We start from the raw sequence: 24,515 nt of genomic DNA, 5'->3' as shown, positions 1-24,515 counted from the left end.
ATCGAAACTCTTATAACAATAGAGAAGAGAATACTATATAGATGTCAATAGAGACAGATGATGAATGCGAGTCATCAGCTCCTGGAGGAGATTGAAATTTTTAGAATAGGTTACAGGGGCAGGTTTTTGGTGCAGATGCCCTCTGATGGTCATATTTAAATCATTACTGGCCCTATCTACACTAATCTTGGATGGATGATGCATCTTGGGTTATTGATGTTGAATCTGAGCCATAGGTTTCCAATGCTGGAGGCGCTATTTTTCTGCAATGCTCGCTATAGGTATGAGGATCAAAACTAAAAATTGAAAGTTTGAAGTGGAAAGTTACGTATTATTCAATTTTGGAAGATAAAAAAAAGGACAGCGTAATAAATCTATAAAAACCATTTCAAAAAGCTTCTGCTGTATTTTATTCCTACGTTTATTGTGTACAAATGTCGATTAAACAGTTTTGCTCGTTTAAAATTCGATGCTGGTTTTGCAATCGCATCCAGTGTTTTTATTATTATAGTTGATAATAAAGAATCGCCGAGTGCAGAAAGGATTAATTTGTATCTCAATATGGGTCCGATAATTAAGCCATCTTTGCTTTATGCTTGTTTTTATTATATACTAGTGTGGGAAAAATGGCATCTGTAGAAATAGCGATTACCGCCGTTGATTCAGTGAATAGCTGTATCATTGAAATATCTGTTGATTTGTACATAAAATATCAATTTATACGTGAGAGGAAAAAAGCCCCAGTCATGTAATGGTAACGAACAGGGTTTTTTTTATTGATTTCTCATAAACATGGTTTATTACACAATAACAAGAAATAGCAACAATTTCATTTAGGACTTTTTAGTGTCACCAGAAAACAATAACAAGATGAAATATTGATAACAACAAAAAACTTTTCGCCGCTGTACATTCTGATTGCATTGACAGTCTGTAAATTGAAATTTAAGAACGTTGTTTCTACTTTGATGCTTTAAAACACTCAATAAGATTGTACATGCATGTCTTCACAGGAAGTCTTCACAACGAGAAAGGGACGAACACTGGGAGTGATATTGAGTGACTGCGATTTTAAATACAAAGTAACATGTGAGTGAAATATATATGAACAAGTCAAGACTGATACTGGACAGTATTGATATTGACACGAAATCCGGAAACTACTCAAAAGCTGGGTAACAGGTCAAATCAAGACACATCGTCCAAAGTTATACACTTCTAATTTAATATAAGTACGTCCACACAAATATCTGAACAGAAAATAACGGAAGTATCACAGATGCGTGTTCGACTCGACTTTTATCTACATTCTACAGCTCCTCAAAGAAAAGGGACGATTTTGTGGTACTGTAATACTCTTCATAATCAAATGACGATAGATGATCTTCAAAGGTGTCTATGGAAGAGATAGTGCCCCCTCAGTCTGCAAGAAGTAGTGAACAGTTTTAGTATCAAAGAGCAGATGCCAGTCGAAAGAACACAATTAGGGAACATTGTACTGCGAAGTATTTGAAATTCGCTCTTTTAAAAGCTTTAATCAAATAGACTCCCACGGAATGTTATCAATATAAGACATCATTGTATTTTGGAAGCAAGTGTCCACGTTTCCTATTGATTAATATAGAAAGTTAATTATTATCTATATAACGAAGCACAGAAAATATAACAATATAACACCTCCTGGGTTTTATTTATTCCTTCAATATATTGAAAGATTATATAAATGACGTGTTATGAAATAACATACCATTATGGTGTTGATATCACATAACAGTACCAAAATCGCGCATCGCAAAAATATTAGTACTTCAACGTTTTAAAATCAGTAGTACCATTTAAAAGAGCGAATTATTAACGTTGCACTTGTAAAAAAAGGCTTTATCAAAGTATAAAAGTCAAAGCGAGTTGAAAATCGTCTATTTTACGCCGATTGAGCCGAAAACTACGGCGTCACGCCACGAAAACTGAATCCCCTAGTACTTGTTTTTAAGTACTATAGTAAATCCGTATATCCGATTACATTAGTTTTTCCCCCAGAAAAATAGAATTTGTAACACAAAAACACGATCTCAGTGTTAAATAAACCGAGGTGATTTTAATAAGGACGAATAATACTAGAAAACCTTCTATATATTTTGTACATGGGATGATATTGGCTCGAGGGTGATGACTAATTTTATAATTTTTTATTTTCTTTAGAAGGAGAGATAAGTATAAAAATATAGAAAAACATACAAATTTTAGAAATAAAATACATGTAGTAAGCGTTTTCCTTTACTTAATAATATTATATGGCTAAAAAAGTCATATCTAACACTTAAACAGCATTGTCTGTTATTTCGAATTTTGCTTGAAAAGTATTTCTCGGTCGAAAAAAAGTTATATCAAATCAAAATCTCTTTCATTTTATTGCTTTAGATTGAATATGTTTAGCATAAAAAAATTACAAGTACATTCAATATAACTTTAAAATTCATATGAATAATTAATTTTGTTTTATTATCTTTTAATCATTATCTACGGGAAGAATAAGATAATTTCTAGTAAGTTTTTACTTTTAATAAAATGGAGTTAAGACAAATGGAAACTTTTAAACGTATAGAAAGGATATATGTCTTTGTAGAATCCCATTTAGAAAGGAAAGAGTTGGTTTCGGTTTATGTAATACATAAGCTGTCAGAATGAAATCTTAAATGGAGTTCTGAAAAAACGCTTGAGATTGTAAAATTTCTATTAATTTTGATTTGTGAATGTATATGTAAAAAAAAAAATGTGAAGTCACATGTAAGTAATTGTGTACGTATTTATGCATTGAGATCAACTGAAAAAAAAATAATCTATTGGTATGTATATTGGTACGTATATTCATATATTTTTATCAATCTTCACAATTATAGTTAGAAATAATCAGAGAAAAAAATTGACGAAAAAAAAATCACCGTGATTTTTTTGAATTACATGTTGTTGTTCGGAGTCAATCTAAATGATTCGTAAATATTCCGTAAAATAAAAAAAACCCAAAAAAACTTTAAAGTGTTCTTTTGGGTGTGAAAATGGAGGTGGGTTCAATATCGTTGTTTAGTCAGTTCCGAATGAAATTGGACCCTAAAACCCCGAGGATTTATTTTAGAGTGACAAAAAACAAGACCTATTGATCGCCAGACCTTGGAGTTGTTAGGACTGTTAAGACCCGTCTTGTGGAGTTTGTTGACTGGCGGATTTCTCGGTTTTCTCATTAGCTCCGGTTTTATGCTCACTGCCGGATTCTCTGTTATCCTCCATTTTACTTTCCGACATGTCTGCCTCGGTAATGACAGGTTTTAAAGCACTAGGTTTGGGTTTAGCGCTTTTTCCATTAGGTTTACCGGATTTAGGAATTTTTCCAAGAAAGATAGTCCCCTGAAACAGAAATAATAAATTTGTCAAACAAGTGAGTAATAATGGAAAGCAGCGATTAACTGATTCTAAATAATCCATTACTTTTTAATTTGCAATTTTTTTGTTTTTGATTGCCCAATACCATTTAATAAAGCTATGGGGATTATAAATACATAAAAAACCATTTAAGAATCACAGAAGTTATATTTAGTGTGATTATATGATAGTAATATTAATAGATAAGTATTAAAAGTAAATTAAATAAGTATTTAAAGGTATGTAACAATTTGAATCAGAGCACTATAAGCATCATCAGATATACATCTATTCTTGGTGCTTTAGAAATTTAGAAATTTTATTGACTGATACTTACATCTGAGGTTAGAAGGTTGCTTGGTTTTTGAAATTTCAATTTCTCCTTATATTCAGGAAGATCTTCTAATCCCCCTTCTGAAATGATTTTCGTCAAATCTATGTCACCTTCATCCGGAAGTGACGTGATGTCGATGGTTTCTTCCGGTTGTTCTGGTACTCGTTTGTCCAATGGTAGCTCAGATTGCTTGCTTTCCTCTGATGATGATGATGATGATGATGACGACGACGAACTTCTTGATTTATCATCTTCTTTAGAATTTGCATACTTCTGTTTATAATATTGAGCTAAATCTACGCCTTTGCTCTCGTCTGATTCTTCGGAAGACTTTGACGATTTGTCATATTTATTTTTATAGTAGCTCCCATCACGTGATTCCGAGTCTTCTTGACTTTCTTGAGATGAATTTGATTCTTCTACGTAATGAATTTAATCCCATGATTGAAATATAGACACCAAAGCAAATTAAATGAAAATTTTAAAGTGTATTACAAATCGATTTCACGGTATAATTTTGTATGCATGAGAGAAACTGCCATTAATAGAAAAAAATAATAAAGAGGAAACTATATTTAACAACATACCACTTGGATATCCCATCGCTTTGTACATATTGCCTCCTTTCTTTTCAATACGCATTGGCTCCTAATTAAGATATATACATATACAATTGTTTCATATTATGGAAAACTATCGCTAAACAATATCATATTTGTTCCAATCCATAATTATGTCTACAATCATAGTTCTTTAGCGGAGTTACTAATAGCAACGAACTCTTTATACTATATTTACCGAATTAAGTTGCGCCGATGGTCGTTGGAAATCTTTATTTTTCCTATCTTCCTCTAAATAAAGGGGGGAAAATGAATAATAAATATATTTCAGCCGATAGTTAAGATATACATGACTGTGTAAATCATCATGGTTATCTATAACATGAAACACATGTTTAAATATATGTATAACTCAGAATGAAAAAGCAGAAACATGCAATGTAGTTACCTTGAAGAATATCCATGATGATATCAGGGTGATCTCTGAGTGTAATCAAAACGGTTTTCAATAAATCATTCAGACTTTCTTCATCCTCTACCTCCATTTCCTCGTCATTACGAATGAATTCACCAACAGGCGACTTTGGTATCGTGACCGAATTTTCGTAACTTTCTAAATTTTCAGGATTTCCCAGGAACCGGCCCATTGATGGCTTCAGGTGCAAAAGGTCTGTTTCTTCAACATCTGCAGGCTATTTTGATAGAAAACTACTGGATGAGTAATAGTATACAATTCATTTAGTATTGCAACATTTGTTGTTTGTTTAGAATACTATTGGTTCAGAAAAGTTTGATAAGTTTCCATTTTTTTCTCATTCTAAATTTAAAGGTGTATATAAATACTCAATTCGTCACCTTTCCATTGATTTTGGTCTCCAAAGGGGCTCCGAGTGTAATTACTGGAAAAAACAAAGAAAACAGTAAATAAATACCTTCAATGTACAGGCACCTGGCAGTATAATTATATTTTTCGTATAATAAAAACATACCCTTTAAAACCTAATATAAGGATTTATATTTTTTAAAGTAAAATAAATTTTTTTTCATAAAATTAATAACGACGAATAACTAGTTGTCTTTCAATGTTTACTGCAAAAATAATAACTGTGATTTATATTACATGTAAAATCTTTACGGGATCAAGTATTTATTTAAAGTTTGATAGATCTTTGACTTTTTGAAGTGGTGAATAATTGTTTAAAGTGTGAACGCTCTGTTCCTTCCCACAAATGATTGTAGATTATAATGGTGTATTGGTTCCTGGTTTTTATCAAAACCTTGCATCAAAATTCACCTTCCTGTATAATTGTTGCCAAGAAGTTGGTGCATGGAAATCGATCGTCATCGTTTACCACAATACCAACATTCCCGTTGACTATATGTTAATTTGTAAATCTATTATTCTAAATGTCTTCAAATGAATATGCTATACTATATATTTGTAAATCTATTGTCTTCAAATGAATAAGTCATTTTGTACATTTGCAAATCTATCATTCAAATTGTCGTCAAATGCAGTGGCGTCGGAGCAAATTCAAGGGAAAGATGGGCTAAACTTATCAGATATCTTAACTCCCCTGCCCTAAAAAAGGTTTTGGTAATGGTTATGTCCAACTTTGTAAATAAAGTGAGGGGGAGGGGGGTTAAGCCCCCACCCCCCCCCCCCCCCAGCCCCCGGCTCCGACGCCTATGAAATAAATATGTCATACATGAATTTCTGTTTGTTTTTCTACCTAAAGAAATGTAAAACATTTCAGGATATATTGTCTCTGATTGCATAACATCATGCATTAAACCAAGGGCATTGAAGAGGCATATTCAGTATCCCGTTCATCTTATTCACAAATTTTTCACCGTAAAAATGGAACAAGGGGAGATATAGGAAGAGGAATTTTGCACGCCATCATGAATTGTTCGAGCTTCAAGTATTTTTCGATTGATTCCTTGATGACACCGGAATGAGCATCACTTCATTGCTATTTCATTAAAAGCTGCCTGCAGGCAAATCGAGCAATTTAATCCGAACACTTCCAACTTGTTCTGATGACGTAATCAAAGGAGGACATGCACGTCGTGCCTTGTCTTCCGGAATTGGAACTTAAAGAGATATTGATATAGCCCAGCGTTCATTTCCTGCGCGCTGGATCTGCTAATACGTGGTCCATTAAGTGACAGAAAGACCTTTCTTTCAATTTATATCGAGTTGTTGGCCATCAAATCTCCATAAAATTCAAACGACTTGGTAGATCACTATTATCGTGTTTCGCTCCCAGAGAAATGAATGATTACTTAATGAGTTTAACTTTTCTTTCGCGTGATGCCAATAAAATGTTTCAGGTTTAAAGGATGCCTGATTCTAGGCGTTTTTTAAAGATGAGTGCAGCTTTTTAATTTGAATTTAGAAAACATAGTTTTGTTTTATCTTTTTTTTAAATCTCCAAGACAGATACAATTGAATGCAATATAGAATCTAAACATTAGGAATACATTTAAAAGAACAAGACTAAGCATGAGGGTCGAAGAAAAGGTAACTAAAATACTCTATGGTACCCCATTTTAAAATACAAAAACTATACGAAAAATGACGCAAATGACATCACTGCAAATTCAAGCACATCATTATTAAAGACTATTGAAAAGATGCACACATTGTTAAGCATAGGGTGTTTTTTTTTTATAAAGACATAACTTTACAACGAAATAAAAAACAAAAAAGTATTGAATTTTAACATGATATGAGGAAGTATAATTTTACATCCAGTGATCAGTGGAAGGTTGTGGCCGTGGGTTCGAGCCCTGACTGCAACAGACTCAAGCCATGAAAACCAGTAATTGCTGTAAGATGTAGAAGGGCTGACAGTCAGTTAAATAAAATGTTAATTCTTGAGGACCCCTGTCCCTTTACCTATCCATTTGACCCTTACCTGAATTTCATGTGCGATTTCACTTGCAATTACACTTTGCTAAAATTTCTCAAGTGTTTTGGTGCTATTCATCACATTACATTGCATTACAGTCAACATGAAATTCATTTTACGTTATTTTTATGTAAACGCTCTTTAAAGGTGACTTTCACGTATTTCATAGTTGGCAATTCATGTTTGTTGTCACAAAAAGAACAGTGAGGTAAGAGACCCCGCTTGCTGAGCATATATGCATCGGTACATATAGTAATATTTTTTACCAACACTTATTATTATACTTTCATGTTAAATACTGAAATCTGATTGGTTAAGACGCAGTCGATAATCTGTTCTATAACCCTCAACGTTAGCAACACACCTAGCAACGGGTAACACAACAAATTGTTACATGCGCGTAAATTCTGCGCGTACGGTTCGCCGTAGAATTCACTTCATTTCTATATAAAAGCAGTAAAATTTTCTTTAAAATTAAGACATTCAGTATAATAAAACAAATAGTGCCTGTTTGGGAGGGTAACTGTTGAAATTGACACCCCTCGAAAACAATTGTCAACCTCCGCTTCGCGTCGGTTGACAATGGTTGTCTCGGGGTGTCAATTTCAACAGTTACCCTCCCAAACAGACACTATCTTTATAATGGTATCTTTGTATGATTGAAACATTCTCGAAATGGGTGTAAAACGGTAAACAATGAGTGTAAACTCTATTCTATTCTTGGTAAAAAACATTCGATCTGGTGTCGTACAAACTTTACGACTTCCATTATTGATAGTTGGCATCTTATAGAACATTGCCCTACATAACTCCTTAATTATTTTCTTCCAAACACCGTAAAGCTGGGAAAAAGGCAATAGGATTTCAAAAAATCGGATTACAAGGAAGAAATTGGATGAAATAAATCTTTGAAATCACCAATCAGATTACACGGCAGCAGGGAATCCAGACCACAGTCTTTAATATCAGGGTTTATTAACTCTGTACGATGACAACTCTGAATTGTAAAACAAATCACGAAGCCTTGGTCAACTTATCAGCTGCATTTTGAAGAATTATGGTTGTTTCGGGAAAATTGTGTAATATGTATAATCTATAAGTCTTGTAAGAAGTAATTAAAAGCACGTCTTGGCTGCGGTGGCCGACCATGATTTTGACACAGAGGGTTCGTTGCAGAAAGTAGACTATATATATCGGTATGACTACGAATTCGTCTGGATCTAGTTGGATCAATCTCAACAAAATGCATCCCGACATCTTTAAAGGCCTGCTGTGTTTGGCTGACATCAATTTGTCCGAATTTTTACTTTGCCAGAACGATTTGGCATCAAATTGGTCCAAACTAAGTCTGTCTCTTGCATGCTACCGATATATAGAATGAGTAATGTTTCTATATTTTGCTGCAACTGTGAAACCAACCACATGAGATAGAAAAGTACTTCCTCTTAAAATTGTGAAGTCCATCTGATCCTGACAAACACAGAAGTTTAAAATTGGTTTTGATATTATTCTATTTTCAGCAACTAAAAGTGGTTAATATATGGTAATACTTAAAAAAAAAATACATATCTCTCAAGGGAATTGGATTTTTGTCATGCAGATTACATTTTTAATCTAAAAGGATCTTTAAGTCTGACAGAAAAACCCCAAACTAATCTTAATACCAATGATTAAAATTGACGGTTGAATTCAGGACTACCTATCCTATAAATGTATACCTTTTTTTGATTAAAATCCGATCTTTGTGCCTTCTCTGACTTTAATTTCATTCAGAACAACCCAGAAATCGCCGTTCCTTGTTATTAGGGTCTTCCGTTTCCAACGGAAGACCTTATTGTTATTGCTTTGTTTCTGTTTCCCTATTATTATTCTTGTTTTTTTTTCTTACGCATTTTTGTGCAGGCGATTTCTCGGAGATGGCTGAATCGATTTTCATGAAACTTTCAGATCCGATAGATATTTTTTTTCACTAAATACATATTTTTTTATTTTGATGACGTCACTTCCGTTCTTGAGATAATGACATTTTAGCGATTTTCAGAGGGTCGGCTTGTCCAGGGATCTCCTCCCAAACGGTAAAAGATATTGAGTTCAAATTTTCAGGGATTGTAGAAAAGAGATTGTAGATGTGCTATTTGGCATTCATATTTGTCTTGCTCAAACGGCGTTAAAGCTCGCCTGGTCCCGAAAATTGAGACTAAAAAACCGTCGTAATTTCTCATGGTTTTCTTAGTTTATCTCTTTTCTGAAAAATATTTTGTTAACACTTGTAAAGCAAAAAAAGTTAATATTTACAAGACCTTTCATTTGATATCAAGAAAAAGGGGCTGGCCCCTAAAATTAGGGGACCAAAGGGCTTTAAAGTCTTTTATCTGTAGCCCTTTACTGAGGGATATTTTGTGAACAGTTATAGAAACAAATATGTTTATCTTAAAGTTATGTATCCAAGCAATGTAATGATTTTATCATGTGTTACTTAAATAGGGGTTTTTAGGGGCCAAAAGTCCTGAATTTTGATCACCAATATCTCAGAAAGGAAAACTATTTTGAAATGCAGTATAGAAGAATTGATGCTCAGAATGATGTATTAAACCATATGCAATTTTCAAAATTTCGTTAAACGGCCCCTATAAGGAGTTAAGGGATCGACCCCTAAAATGTTCTTTCCCATATATCTCATGAACGGTAACGAATTTCTAGACAGTTGTTGATCAAAATGGGTTCGGATTTACATGACCTTTTATTTGATATCAAGAAAAAGGGGCTGGCCCCTAAAATTAGGGGACTAAAGGGCTCTAAAGTCTTTTATCTGTAGCCCTTTACTGAGGGATATTTTGTGAACGGTTATAGAAGCAAATATGTTTATCTTAAAGTTATTTATCCAAGCAATGTAATCACCAATCACCAATATCTCAGAAAGGACAAATATTTTGAAATGCAGTAAAGAAGAAAAGATATTCAGAATGATGTACTAAATAATATGCAATTTTCAAAATTTCGTTAAACGGTCCCTATAAGGAGTTAAGGTACAGTCCTTTAAACGTTCTTACCCATATATCTCAAGAACGGTAACGAATTTCTAAACAGTTGTTGAACAAAATGTGTTGGGATTTAAATGACCTTTTATTTGATATCAAAAAGTGACTGGCCCCTAAAATTAGGGAACTTAAGGGCTCTAAAATTTTTCATCTGTAGCTCTTTACTGAGGGAAATTTAATGAAAGGCTATAGAAGTAAATATGTTTATCTTACATTTCTGAATCCAAGTAATGTAATGATTTATTCATGTGTTATGAAATAAGGATTTTTTAGGGGTCAAGAGTCCATAAACTATGACCAGCTATATCTCAAAAAGGAAAATATTTTGAAATGCAGTGTAGAAGAAAAGATGCTCAAAATGCTGCACTTTACAAAATGCAACCTTCGAAATTTGGTTCAGCGGCTCCAATTAGCAGATAAAGGACTGGCCCCTAAAACTTTTTTTTCTCAGATATCTCAAGAACGGTGACGAATTTCTAAACACTTGTTGAACAAAGCTCTTATCCCTGAAACAAAATAGTATCTGGCCCTTAGAATGTAGACCCCGTTTTTCAATTATAAATCAAGGTTAGCTGTTAAATAGCTAAATCAAGATCGAACATATATCTCAAATTCTAAAATCAGACGGAAGACCTCCTCGTTGCTCGCAACGAGATCGTGTCTAGTTTCAATTATGTTTTCTTATCTAATAATGAAATAGTGGCAATAAGCTATAACTTATAAAGTCTAGAATTTATTTTTGAAAAACAACTTGGTGTTTAGAATTGTGTTAATAATATTTTGATTATGGTTTGGTCATATAACGATGAAATAGTTGCAAAATGCTACCTGCCGCGAGAGTCTAGAAAGTTATCTTTTTATATGAAGAAGCAACTTCATTTTCGCTTTGTTCATTTTAAGGTCAAGATCTAGTAAATGAAAGATGCTTACATATTCATGAAATTCCTGAGATAAATTCAAAGATGCTTCATAACAATAGCTTGTTTCGTAGGGTGTACCGGGGCTAATATCAATGGTAAACACAATGAAAAATCAAGTTTTTAACTATCAATATCTAAGTAGTATGAAGGAATTCGAAATAAGTATCAAATCTTAGATTTGTCCATTTTTGACCAATGAAGGATACCTAGAATGCCTACATTCTCATTAAAACGGTATTTTACAAGCTCCAGGACCTCCTCTTTAAAATGATGTCAAATTGAATATAGGTATCGGGATTACTTTTCCCATGGTTTAATATAGAATGTCAAGAAACTATTTCATTTTCTACATAAATTCCTTAAGGTAAAGATCTAGTAAATGATTCCAGAGTGTCTTTTTGGTGATAGAACCATTATGACGTCATAATTGGTTTGAAGATTCGTTTTCCCGTACTTTACGGCTCTAAAGGAGTTATGTTGAAAATTTAACATTTTCTTGACATTTTATGTTAAAGGGGCATAGTCACGATTTTGGTCAAATTCTATTTTTATGTTTTTATTATTTACAATGCTTTAGAAATGCATTTCTAATGATCAAATAAAATTTGAGAGTCATTCATAGAGTTATGAGCAAGATACAGGGCTCACAATTCTTTGTCATGTAAACAAGGCTCGTGCCCTATTTTTGTTTACATAGGTTCAATAGTTCAATATAACAGTAAAAAAATCTTTTTCCAGCTTATTTGTCTATCTTTTTATTTATTTTAAGAATAGATAAACGATTCCTCACGATTAAAACATTCTTTTTAGGTTAAAAACTGAAATTTTTGCTTCAACGTTCAAGATGTAAACAAACGCTTTGTTTACATGCGAAGAATTTCAAGCTCTGATACTCGCTTATAACTCAACAATGACAATCAAATTTTGGTTGCCTATTAAAAATACCTTTATGATTCATTGTAAATATTAAAATAGGAAAAATAATTTTTGACGAAATTCGTGACCATGCCCCTTTAAATCATGGGAAAAGAAATCCAGACACCTATATTCAATTTTACATCATTTTAAAGAGGAAGTCAAGAGCTTGTTTCATTCTGTTTTTGGAGAGACTGTTGGCATCCTAGATATATTTTATGAGTCAAAAATGGACAAAACTCCGAAATTTGTTCCTAATTTCCTTCACATTTCATTGAAAATATGACAGTTTAAAACAAGATTTTTCATTGTGTTTACCAAAAATGTTAGCCCGGTACACCCTATCAAACAAAGCTTTTTGTTAATAAGCATCATGGAAAGAATTTATATCTTAAATTTTATAAACCTGGGCTGCATTCTACAAAAAAGGCTCATAATGGTTCTAGCACAATAAAGACACTCTGGAAATCATGCACTGTATTTTGATAAAGTAATGGTTTACTATTTCAGTGAAGAAATACGTGAAGTCGAAAATGCTTTAATGGAATGAGAGCACAGGAAAGTGCTTTTTAAAAAAAAAAAACCCAATTTTATGGATTCAATATTTCCTTGCAGATCTACGAGGGTACTCACTTTAATTAGACTGTAAAACCTCTCACTACAGATATATCAATAATTGATTGCATTACCGCGTTAAACACGTTGAGCAATGTTTGTTTAGAGACGACCTTCGGAAGAACCTTGTTCTTGTGAATTATTTAAATCATATTAATCAAGCGTACTTTTTATGTCTGTATACATATTTATTCTACTGAAATGATAACTGTTAGGACATTTTTCATCAATATAAACGATTAGATAATTCACAGCAAGACAGTTTTTTTTTCCAGGAGATAGGTAAATATATCGAAGTCGTCATCTTTACCTCAAGTCATTAAATCCAAAAAGAAATGTTTTGGTGGAATGTACATTGTATCTAACAAAATATATCGAATTTTTTAAAAAAATAGATCTTTCATCGATTTTGAGTAAAACTACTCATATTTAATATATCATACCCTGGGAAGGACTTGCATCCCCCAAAAACCTTGCGAGTCTCCAATTTTAAGAATGCTCGACAGACTACTTGTACTTTCCCAATATCAGACAGTTTTGTGATTTGAAAACATATACATGAATGTCCGACTGCTAACACTGATTTATTGTGGAACCTGCAACTGACCGAATTCTGATCCTGCTAAAAATATTTTGATTTATAGACATTCAATCCAAGACCTTCTTTCAGAGCCACAAAAATTGTGTCGTTTTTTTTGTAACTTTTTAAATTAAGAACTTCTATGATAATTCACACAAACTGTTCAGAAATAAGCCTGTTTCTTGTATTAATATGTTATCTATTTCCTTTTCTACTATAGAATCGATTTTTACAGCAATAAATGATAAAGTTTCAACACTTGCGCACAAAAAGATTTCGTCGGGTTTTCTGCGTAATTATAAACAATGTACATCGGTATCCCTTGTCTAGGGCATTGCCTGCATCATCTTGAGATATAACGACCGTCAATAGCACAGCGCCGATTACATAGATATAGTAATAAGTCCCACAGTGCAGCTACGAAGTTGTTACAAAGTTACAATCGTTAATGTTTTAATACAAGATTATGACGTCATGAAGTGTGTTGGAAATCTCAAGTTTTGACTTGTTATGACACAGCAGCTGTGATGTAAAATAGATTCATATAATTCCATCCAAGAGTTACATGTATGATCCAAAGTCCACAGAAGGACAAAAGAATAATAATAATACATGTATATTAGGATAAATTCACAACTGAACAACATCTACTAGTATTGAAACTAACTTTACTTGTACTTAAATGAAACTTAATTTTAAAGTACAAAAATTAATATATTATAATATTGATTACGATAATGATTAACTGATTTACTAATTATATAGTAATAATCCGCATTTTCGGGAATTTTTGTTGTAACATTTATTGATTTCAGTAAATGTTTAAAATAATTTTCGGTGAAAATTCAGTTATTTAATATATTTGCTTATTTTGTTGTTTATTCATTTGTTCACTTTATACCGTTTATAGAACAGTACGTGTTGATTTTATATGTAGCCCCCAAAGGTGGTAAAATGTATCAACAAAGTATGGTCTTTAAAATCTTCTGAGTAAACATTAACAGAAAGGAAGTGATTGTAAATGGTGTCCGCTCTGCTTGGTTAATCACAATAACACCCGCTGATGAAATAAATAGATACTGTTCAATAGAAAATAATCTTCCAGGGAAGCCATGGCTTGTATATTATAGAACCCAAAAGTACTGTAAATATAGGGATACATGCAATAGAACGAAGCATCATTTCCCAAGGAAGACATTTTGGCTTGGACGTCGGCCAGCAGAATCGGCTTCTCGATCGTATAGGAATGGTTTCTGGCTTAATAGTTATTTTCCCCTTTCATTCATATTAATTGTGAGACTGCCACGACGAGAGAACAGTTTTTACTTATTAAACCGGAAAATTAAACGTAAAACTTTGAGAGTGTAGCCAAGAAATCTGGTAACAAGAGAGCACTGAAGTTTCGACAGAGGGCGCTGAAAGGCCACAAGAGGGCGCTTAAGTACCGCAAAATATCCTGCAATTTGCAAAATTGAGTTGAATCCTGGTATCCAGCAATTAAACTAAAGATAAAATTGAATGACACAGACTCTCACTGATATACATGTATTTCAATTTTAACGCGAGAGAGGATGATTTATCACTTTACTCCATTTACAGTCTGGGTCCAGAGTCAAGGGATTTTACATTTTGGATGTCAGTTTGTGACGATAACAATAATATAATGAGGTGTAAAGTTGGTTTGTAAATTTTTAAAATTTATTGACAAAAAAAAAATATTAAAGATAGAAATGAGAGCGAGGAGATGCAAATTTTCAAATTTGAAGGCTTTCCGATTTTACGATTATGAAAATAGTATTTAACAAATTAATAAGAATTAATTTTAGTTTACTGCAGGTTGTGATGTTTTCTTATTTTTCCACAATGATTTATAAAGTCTAAAAATTTGTCAATTAATTTAGAAGTTCTGTTTTTTGAATAGTAAAGATAAGTGGTTGTCATAAATCCCAAAAAAGATTAGCGTAAACCATAGTCTATTATGAAATACATGTACAATGTACAATAGCTATATACAGTATTACATAAATATAATTGATATCTGACCATATCTTTAGGGGGGAAAATGGGGAAATTATCTAATAGTATGTAAAAAAAAAATTGTGGGAAGCATGGGTACCTGAAGTTATATATTTTTCTCATAATAAAAAATATACCCCCAAATTAATAAATATTTAAGTAGGGGTTGTATTTTTTATCATTATGAAAAAAATATATAACGTCATGTGCCTGTGGGGGGGAGATTAGATTATTCTGCTCATTCGTTATTCTAATAACCACCCCTCAGTAATCATATTTCCATATATCAAGATTCACTATAAATGGTCACAAACCGCGTTATTCTCGATAAGAAAGAAAGCCGAGTCAAAATATTGATTTGCAAAATTCGCATACCAGCAAATACGCATAGCAGCCACGACGAGCTCTGGTCTGCGCGAGCAATCGATTTCCTCATTCCTTCCGTTACATTGTTCTCCTTACAGCAGGAACCTTAAAAACTGGCACTTACGCTGCATATCAATTTGATTAGAGCTGCCCAATCGTTCCACGAGCTGTGGAGACACTTTATGAAAGGAAAAGTTCCTTTCATGGGGATAATGTGTTCGTTTTAAGTCAATCGCCAACTAATGATTCAACAATCTTTTATTAAGAAGTACGGGGGTGGCCGTTTTTTGTTTACGCCTTACAATTGTGTTTTCTCTTGCAAAAGTATTTTTTTTTTTACAGTTAACATGGAATTAACAGCTGACATGGAATCATCACCCACTCACCCATACACCCTTTATTTCTCACCAAAATGTACAGTATACAGTTGAACTTGATATCTTGAACACTGATATCTCGAATACAATGGATATGTCGAAGTGATTTGTCCCAACCACTTATTTTACCCTCGATATCTCGATACTCGGATACCTCGAAATTTTTAAACAGCCCCATCTAGTTCGAGATAACGAAGTTAAATTTAAAAAAAAATAAATAAAAAAAAATTAAAAATAAATGTTTGATACTTCTACTATTCAACATACCATTTATATTAAAAAAAAGTATGAAAATATGTTTGGTTGGTTTGAACATATTTTATTGCATAAACATATACAAATGGTTCGAACTCAAGTTCTAACAACTTACGGGGTTCTTTACCAAGTATAACAATTTACAACTGTGTAGTAGTTTAGAAAATACGTGTGAAAATATGCTAAGCGTCAGTGTAAAGTATACAATGTCACGTTTTACTTTATGGAAGGTGATTTATTTATTTCGCTTCCTTGTGATTTTAATTCTGCGTAGACATCACAACTGTAATGTGGCAGTTATCGTGACTGGTTTGTTTTTAATCTGTATGGTATTTGATATGGACATTACACGCCCACTGGCAGTTCATTAAAAAAGGACTCAACACGACAGGCATAATACATGTACTAGTACTTGACTTGATTTGAACATATTTTATTGTGTAAATTACTCAAAAAGATTGGAAACAAGTTCTTACAACTTACTAGTACTTGGTGTTGTCCTGTACAAAATGTTTTGTTCTCGGGCACGTTCAAATTTTGACTAATGGTATCAATTTTAGTTAAAGAAAAATGGAAAACTTACAAAATGCAAAAGAAAAAAAATAACAAAGATAAACAAATTAAAAAAAAAATAAAGAAAATAAAAGCCAAAATATAAATACTGTAGTACAACTTTCAAAAATTCTTATTTTCCCCAGGCTATATTAGGATATAATTTATTGTAAAACGAGAAAGTATTTTAATATCATTTTCGTAAGAGTAATCCTATCGAGAACTACACTTTACTACAGACAATATTTGTGTTGCGTTAGAGTAACCCAATTGAAAACTAATACAGGTAAGCTGTGTATCGAAATATAGCATTTGACATATAAAAAGTGAAGTACGGCTGATTTCTATAGATACGTGTACATTTTCTTTCAATACGGAAAGCTCAAATTCCAACTCTGCGTCACTGTGCGAAAAACAAACGAATGAAATTATGTAAATAATTTAGCATTATTTCAGCCTTATCGGTTTAATAATGGGGAGAAAACACCCACATACTTCGCCCACAATGAAACATGTATGGTGTTTCAAATACGTTGTGTGTATCGTCATTCATTACCTATAGATGAACGACAGTTTGAAATTGCTTTCAGCAAACATTCAAACATCTGCTTTTTGCTCACATGGGATTCAATCGGTCATTAGCTGAACAGTTATAATAAGTTTATATCATCCCGATGAGTAATCAAATATTTAAAAAAGAATACAATCAACGTCCTGTCATATCGTATTAAATGCATTAATAAACAGTGATATCTCCTCCTTTATTATTGGGTTGACTGTTTCATGCAATTTGGCTGCACCTTGAAACCTTTTTGCTCTCAAAACGGTTTTTAACCTCACAATATCAACTGCATACATGTACCGTAATAAGAACTCGAAAGACATCGATACACAACGAGGCTCATTAATTATATGTCATTGAAATCGTATGGTCTAGTAAACAAAACCAGACATTTTATAGTCTATGCTCGGTAAAATTGTGGAAACCCGTTATAAGCTTCTAAATTGTTTGAATAAATCAACCAATTAAATTATTGCATAAAAATGCATTTTTGTAAAAACTTAAAATCGAATTCATCAATCTAAAAAACTATCCCAACGAAAATTACAAATCAAAAAAATATATAAATAAGTTGTATCTTAGCATAGCATCATCTGTAATCAAAATTTAAAAAAAAGCAAAAAAAAACTTCGTTCATATAACGTGAGTACAATGCATGTGTTTAATATAACGTGAGTACAATGCGTGTGTTAAATATAACGTGAGTACATTACGTGTGTTAATCCCTGATTATTTCAGGACAAAAGTTTTTCAGACGTGCTGAAAAAATGAACTGTACCTGATGTTAGCGCGAGGCGGTCATTAATGTGGGTGGAAGCTGGGACACCCGAAAAAAATCCACGTGTCCAAGCGGGCGACCACCATAACCTGACAGATACAACCATTGTCGATCACGTGGATCGAAATCGGGTCGCAACAGTGTGAACGAGTTATCCACTTCGTTACGTTGGTGTGTTATAGCTAGCATGTATACTTTACTCTTGCTGGAGAATGATCACCAAAAGCTGTGAAAGCTGTGAATATTGCTAAGGTATCAGATGTACAATTGACCAAAAAATGATTCCTGTTTTTTTTATAATCTCGTTTGATAGGTATGGGTATGCAGTTTCTAAAAATAGATTTTTTCCCGCCAAATCACTGGAAGGAACTAACACGCGCTGCAAATCATACACGGTTAAATACTATATGTATTTTCTTTTTACGTCTGACGAAGACATAAATTATGTTTACATGATTAATATCTAGTAAATAAAAATTGCTAAAATGTATCAATGATAATAAAGTTATGGACTAAATTTTTCACTTTATCAGTTTCTTTTTTCATTCTTGAGAATTTTTTTTACTATGACCAATGAGACCATGAGTACACACGTGATTTAATCCCCTTCTTTGCAACCATGTACTTTAACCTATATATATTCGCGTGATCGTTGTCAATTACTTTACACACCATGATGACGTCAAATAACAACCTTACACCGAATGAACACGCGGCACGTGCCAACACCTGTACAATACTGTACAATACGCTTCTCTTCACACGCTCAGCGGCAAACGGCACATGGGACCTCATGATTTAGGGTTTACGTGTAAAAATTCTGGTGTTATATTTGTGCCGTACTTATTATCTTATTTATAAGTGAAACACTTTTATTGTGTGTAAGTATCAAATGTGCCCAGGTTTATTTAAGGAATGAATGTAATATTTTTTTTAGTTTTATACGATATAAAATGATTTGGGGCAGTTTACGCTTTATAAACCGCGAAGCGGTTTATAAAAAAGCGTAAACAGCACCAAACCATTTTATATCGTATAAAACTAATAAATATTGAATTCATTGCTTATAATTGAATTTTTTGCTATTAAATGTAGATTAAAACAGTCTATATATTTGACTTTTACATGTAAAATGACATCAAATTGTACAAAATTCAACCATAACTTCAGGCGGATTAGTACATTTTTGACGTTATTCTTACTATGACATTGGCAAAATAATTTTTTATCCAATCAGAAAGCGCGTTACAACCAGAATTAAATTATTTTGAAACGATCTATTTTTGAAACACCTCTCTATTTGAAGATACGGGGAAATTTTCAATTGATCAACGGTACCGATTCTAAAAGGTTATAGTAATTTGCGCACTACAAATTGCCGCTATTGTAGAAAAAAAGTTATTATTTCGATTCGTTTTAGTATTTGAAGAGTTTAAAACAATTTTCTGTTGGATGTCATTCTTTATAATTAAAAGAAAACCTACGAAATCATTTGATAAATTTATTGTGGACCTTTGCCAAAAAAAAAAATAATCATGCAGTGATTTTGCAGGAAAACGGATACAGATTGCTGTATTGTATAAAAAGATAATCATTATAGAATATCAAACACAAATCAAGGTCTAAATTGGCTGTGGACTGGTATTTTGATATTCATAGACAATATTGAACAAACAGCGTTAGCACCCCTGGGGATTCATATTACCATTACAGAAGAACACAATATTATATAGTGTTAATGACGAATACAAGGCTTTATCAAGCTAATGGGATCGCTATTGGGTTTTTTTTTCTCGAGAAAAAAAAAATAAATGAATTATACTGGTAAATAAAATATGCAATATCGGACAACTGTGAAGGTGTGATATGGGTAAACAATACTAACATTCTAATGGGGGGGGGGGGTTTCAAGGTTGATATGAATAACGGTAAGTATATACCGAATACATTTATTGATTAAGCGATTCGTATGCTGAAAAAAAATCATATTGATGAAGGGTAAAAAAGTCCATTTATGTTTTTTACACGGAACACACTGTCGCCATTCTGATTGGTGGTTGTATACATCGCGTGGATGTGAAGGGATGCTACAAGAAAGTTAACATTTAATAAAGAAAAAGATTGTAGCAATAAATGCGAGGTTTTCGGTTTTAGTAATTGACGTTTGCTAGAAAATTTGAATGTGAAAATATTAGGGGATCACAAAATTAATGTTGGTTCCGAATCTATAGATAGTGGATCGAAGATTTTTTTGGCTTTAAGAGTCAATGGCCTATTTTTGTAACATATTGAATCTTTTTTCTCCCAGGGGGGAGACATTCTAAAAATTGAATAAGAATTTACATTGAATTTGGTACAGATCTCATCCCTGTGATTTTCAAATATGTTTTTTCTCTCTGAATTTAGCGTAGCCCATGACCAGGACAGGGTATTATGATTTTTACGTTTTAGCTAGAAGCAGGCGGCGTTCTCCTGTATTCTTACTAACTATGACATGCTTTATGCAAGACCCCGCAACAATTTAGGAATTCCGGATGTCAACAAACTTTTAATCAGATCTTCTTTAAAATTCTAGATATGTTTTTAAAAAAATCATAAACTATCACTTCAATAAGGAAGATTCCTAATATAATTTAAATAATTTTCTCTATCTTTCTCTATCAAAGCTTTCCTTCTAAAGAAAATACATATACTCTAAAAATGGAAATGGTCATCAAACTCTCTTAAGATCGCGCGGTTTTTCTCTCTTGCAGTGAAACTAACACACACGCATGAAACAATTGATGTGAAATTGAAACTTATTGCTGCCTAGAGTACACAAACCCGAGCACCTGCAGTAAAGTACTTATATAGAGAAATATTGCGTTTTCCAGACAGTTCCTCTTATTTTGAAAACCGGCAGATCCCAAAAGGAACTGAGCACGTTTTTAACTCATTGATTACAGTTATCTGAGATAAAATTCAATCTGGAAATGTCAACACAAAACACATTGGAAACCGAAGCGTGATCGATTATAATCACTACAAGAAATTCATCAATGCTTTTTTCACCATTAATCAGAATGATTAAGAAAATAATGGAATTGATTTTTAAAAATTCATTTCGCTGATGTTAAAGACGTTTATACATATAACCCATTTTCTTTTCAGAACAGGTGCTTCTATTTTCTCTCTCGTCTCTCATAAATTGATTCTAGATGTGCATGATACTTTTTTGTTTGGCGAGTCACCATAATGTCGAAATTGAAAATTTCATCGATTCGAATATACAGAAATGTACATCGTTACATTGGGACAATACACCATATATCAAGTATGTTTATTCAGTGTGATAAATTCCCTGATTTGTAATACCGCTTTCATTAATGAATCAATGGATCCTGATGGCTATATAGCTATCTACATCCAAATTCCTGCACTTCCACATCGCCATACGAATCTAGCTCACTTATTACGACAACCACAAATCAATATAGCACTCGATATATCCCTGATATGATATATATAACTGTGACCGCCTGTCATTACAACATGACATTATCAGCTCTAATAGTATTATTGTGTTTACTTTTTAATATTTGAAATGTTTCACATTTGCCGTCTTCAGAATTGTAACTGGTTATTGTAAAGTAGAAAAAAAATATATGTGTAAGTACAGTTGTGTCTTAGATTTGCAGATTAAGTCAGTTTAGAAATAAAAAGTGAATGATCGTGGAGTCGGCCAACCCACTTTTTGACTTTTAGGGGACTATTTAAAAAATTGAAGTGAAAATGCGGAAATATGTAGTAAAATTGAAATTGTAAGTATACAAGTATACCACATTACACCCCCCCCCCCCCCCGGATTATTTTTTTCATGATTTTGAGAATTTGAGAAGTAACCTTTCTTATTTTTTTTTTAATATTTTTATTTAGCATGTCAAGATTTTTTGGATGAGTTCGCCTCCCCCTCCCCCCACTTAAAAAAAAAGATGCTACGGGTTTGTAAGTTACATCTTTACGGACCATCATGCATTGATATTTTATTTTAATGTCAATTAAAGATTATTCTTTTTTTAATTCTTATATTTTTGCGAGTTTGTCCAGAAAAGACCAACATTAAAGGAAAATGCATAACACTTAAAGCAAGATATGCAGTTTCTTTGTAAAAGAATCAATTAATGCAAAATTTCACTGGTTCATAGTATTCACAGTCAAAAAAGCAAATAAATGCCAGGGTACAAATAGGTACTGATATATATGTCTCTGAAGCATGTCATTCAATATTACATTGATTATACCAATCTTAACCAAATGAATCAATCAACCGCGCAAATGTATATGTCTAAATAATTAAGAATAATCATGCATGTTATTCCATTATTACGGCTCCATTACAGCAAAAAAGGCCCCATATTTCACTATACTTCATCAATATTGCACTGTATCTGGCTTAAGTTTGTATTTTCATGATAATTTACTTTGCTCTTATATTGCTCAGTTTAGATATTAGCAAAGTATCAATAAAAAAATATTCGAGATTATATGTTGGCAATAAATGCAAAAGTTCATAAAAGAAGAGATTTAAAAATTTGTTAAATTAAATTTTTCTAGACATAACAGATTAAACAATTTTGTATATGGTAGAATAATTTTAAAAGATAACATTCTTCAAAACTCGGAGCTTAAAGAGAAAAATATTTTTTTTAAGATACGAATAATGGATGGTTAAAAAAAACTACGAAAAACTACGACATAATTTTAAGAAAATGCTTTAAGAAAACTTACCGGAGAATAACCCTTGGCAGAAACATAAAACAAGGAGGGAAGAAGCCATGACGCCTGTTGAGTGCTTGGAGTGTCCAGAGAGACTGTGGCTCTGTGGAGTCGGTAAGGAGAGGATATAAGCTGTAGAACGCTGCTACGGTAACCTGTGCAATCGTTCAATAGTTCAGGTATTTGGCGGCTACTGGATCGCGTCTTCTGCTACTGTTTCTGACAAAAGTCACTGAAAGGGAAGTAAGAGTCATTATCTGCGCACTGTGTGTGAATTTGTGAATGTACCACTATTCTGTGTTTCTTTTATTCTGGTTAAGCTTTCTTTTGTCAACGCCAAAAAAATGTATCAAAAATCAATCGCCCAGATCAACGTAAATGTGAAGTGAATAGATGAAAGGCTCCACATAGAATCTAATGAGAGGAACAACATGTAGATGCAATGCACATCAACTCATGTGTGAGGAAATAAACGTTTACATGCTTTTCAATAATCTTCTTTTTCAGCAGAACTTAAGAAATCGATTTTCATTGAAAAAAAATGAGAAGACGAAATCAATTAATCTTCTAGGATTAAGTTCGGTAAGCTGAATAGAAAACACAAATATTCTGTTGTTTTCTCGACTTTTCTTTGGAAAAATTTTCTAACTGATCATCGATAGTAGATTTAACATCAGTTTGAGATAACGTGCGGTATACAGGAATATTCCTAGTGAGTTCTACTGCCAGGGAATGTTTAACAGCTATGTGGTCCTTCCATTTTAATTCAAATGATCAATGTTCACCCTTGGGTTCCCTGACAAGAAGCCGTATACCATGTACATGCTCTAGTATCGTGAGACGCATCAGGCTGCTCACAGTAACAAGTCTCGCTCGCTTGGACTTGCAACAAGAGGGCTACATTTTACTTACATGTTACATTATGCATGGGTCATCAATAATTGAGAGGAATTTTGGTTGCATATGGGGTCATTTGCACAGCTCCAAGCATGCAATGGTCGTCGTGCACTTCTCCCACATACAACTGAAATATGCCGACATAGTCATTAAATTTTCCGGAATTCAACTTGAAGCTTATTTTATTGACATTAGTAATTTAAGAGAAAGAAGAAAAACCAGCACCTCATATGCAATCCGTTTTACAGTGTACTGTCGATTACGACGCTCCCAATTCCCAAATTTCCCAAATCTACCACTTCAATGAATAATTAGCGTTGATGATGTCTGGCGAAACAACTTTTCTGTAATCCGTTACCGAATGAATGTTTATTTGGAAACTGTACTACTAAATCAAATGTTCATTGAGTCTTGATCACCATTTTGCAGAAATATCGTGTCGTGTGCTAGACTGATAGACTGTCCGCTAAAAAATAGCGCTCGGGTCGCTTGTCATGTGATTCGTCTCATCTTTCATCTTCCCCGGGGGGAATTTTGTTGCATGGGAGCCCCCACCCCTATCCATGTAAAATTTTACTTAAAATTCTATGGAAAATCATTTGAAAAAACAGATTTGCGCGGTTACCATTTTTGATTTTAGTATTTGCTTATGGCAATATGCAT

The 24,515-nt window shown here is 32.9% G+C and overlaps 1 protein-coding gene across 1 annotated transcript; it reads right to left on the bottom strand.

The window, feature by feature from the left end:
- Positions 1 to 749: 749 nt before the first annotated feature.
- Positions 750 to 23,174, bottom strand: LOC128176577 (uncharacterized protein DDB_G0271670-like). Its single transcript, XM_052842999.1, has 8 exons — positions 22,968 to 23,174; positions 5,164 to 5,207; positions 4,757 to 5,000; positions 4,547 to 4,599; positions 4,336 to 4,396; positions 3,752 to 4,167; positions 3,165 to 3,399; positions 750 to 1,423 (listed from the first exon to the last, which is right to left on the bottom strand). Exons 1-7 carry the CDS (start codon positions 23,014 to 23,016, stop codon positions 3,184 to 3,186), a joined length of 1,083 nt encoding a protein of 360 aa, XP_052698959.1. The 5' UTR covers positions 23,017 to 23,174; the 3' UTR covers positions 750 to 1,423; positions 3,165 to 3,183.
- Positions 23,175 to 24,515: the final 1,341 nt, after the last annotated feature.

This window comes from Crassostrea angulata, chromosome 3 (genome assembly GCF_025612915.1).
Source record: "Crassostrea angulata isolate pt1a10 chromosome 3, ASM2561291v2, whole genome shotgun sequence".
Taxonomy (NCBI): Eukaryota; Metazoa; Mollusca; class Bivalvia; order Ostreida; family Ostreidae; genus Magallana; species Magallana angulata.
Note: the sequence above shows the minus strand (reverse complement) of the source record. Positions and strands in the feature narration are given on the sequence as shown.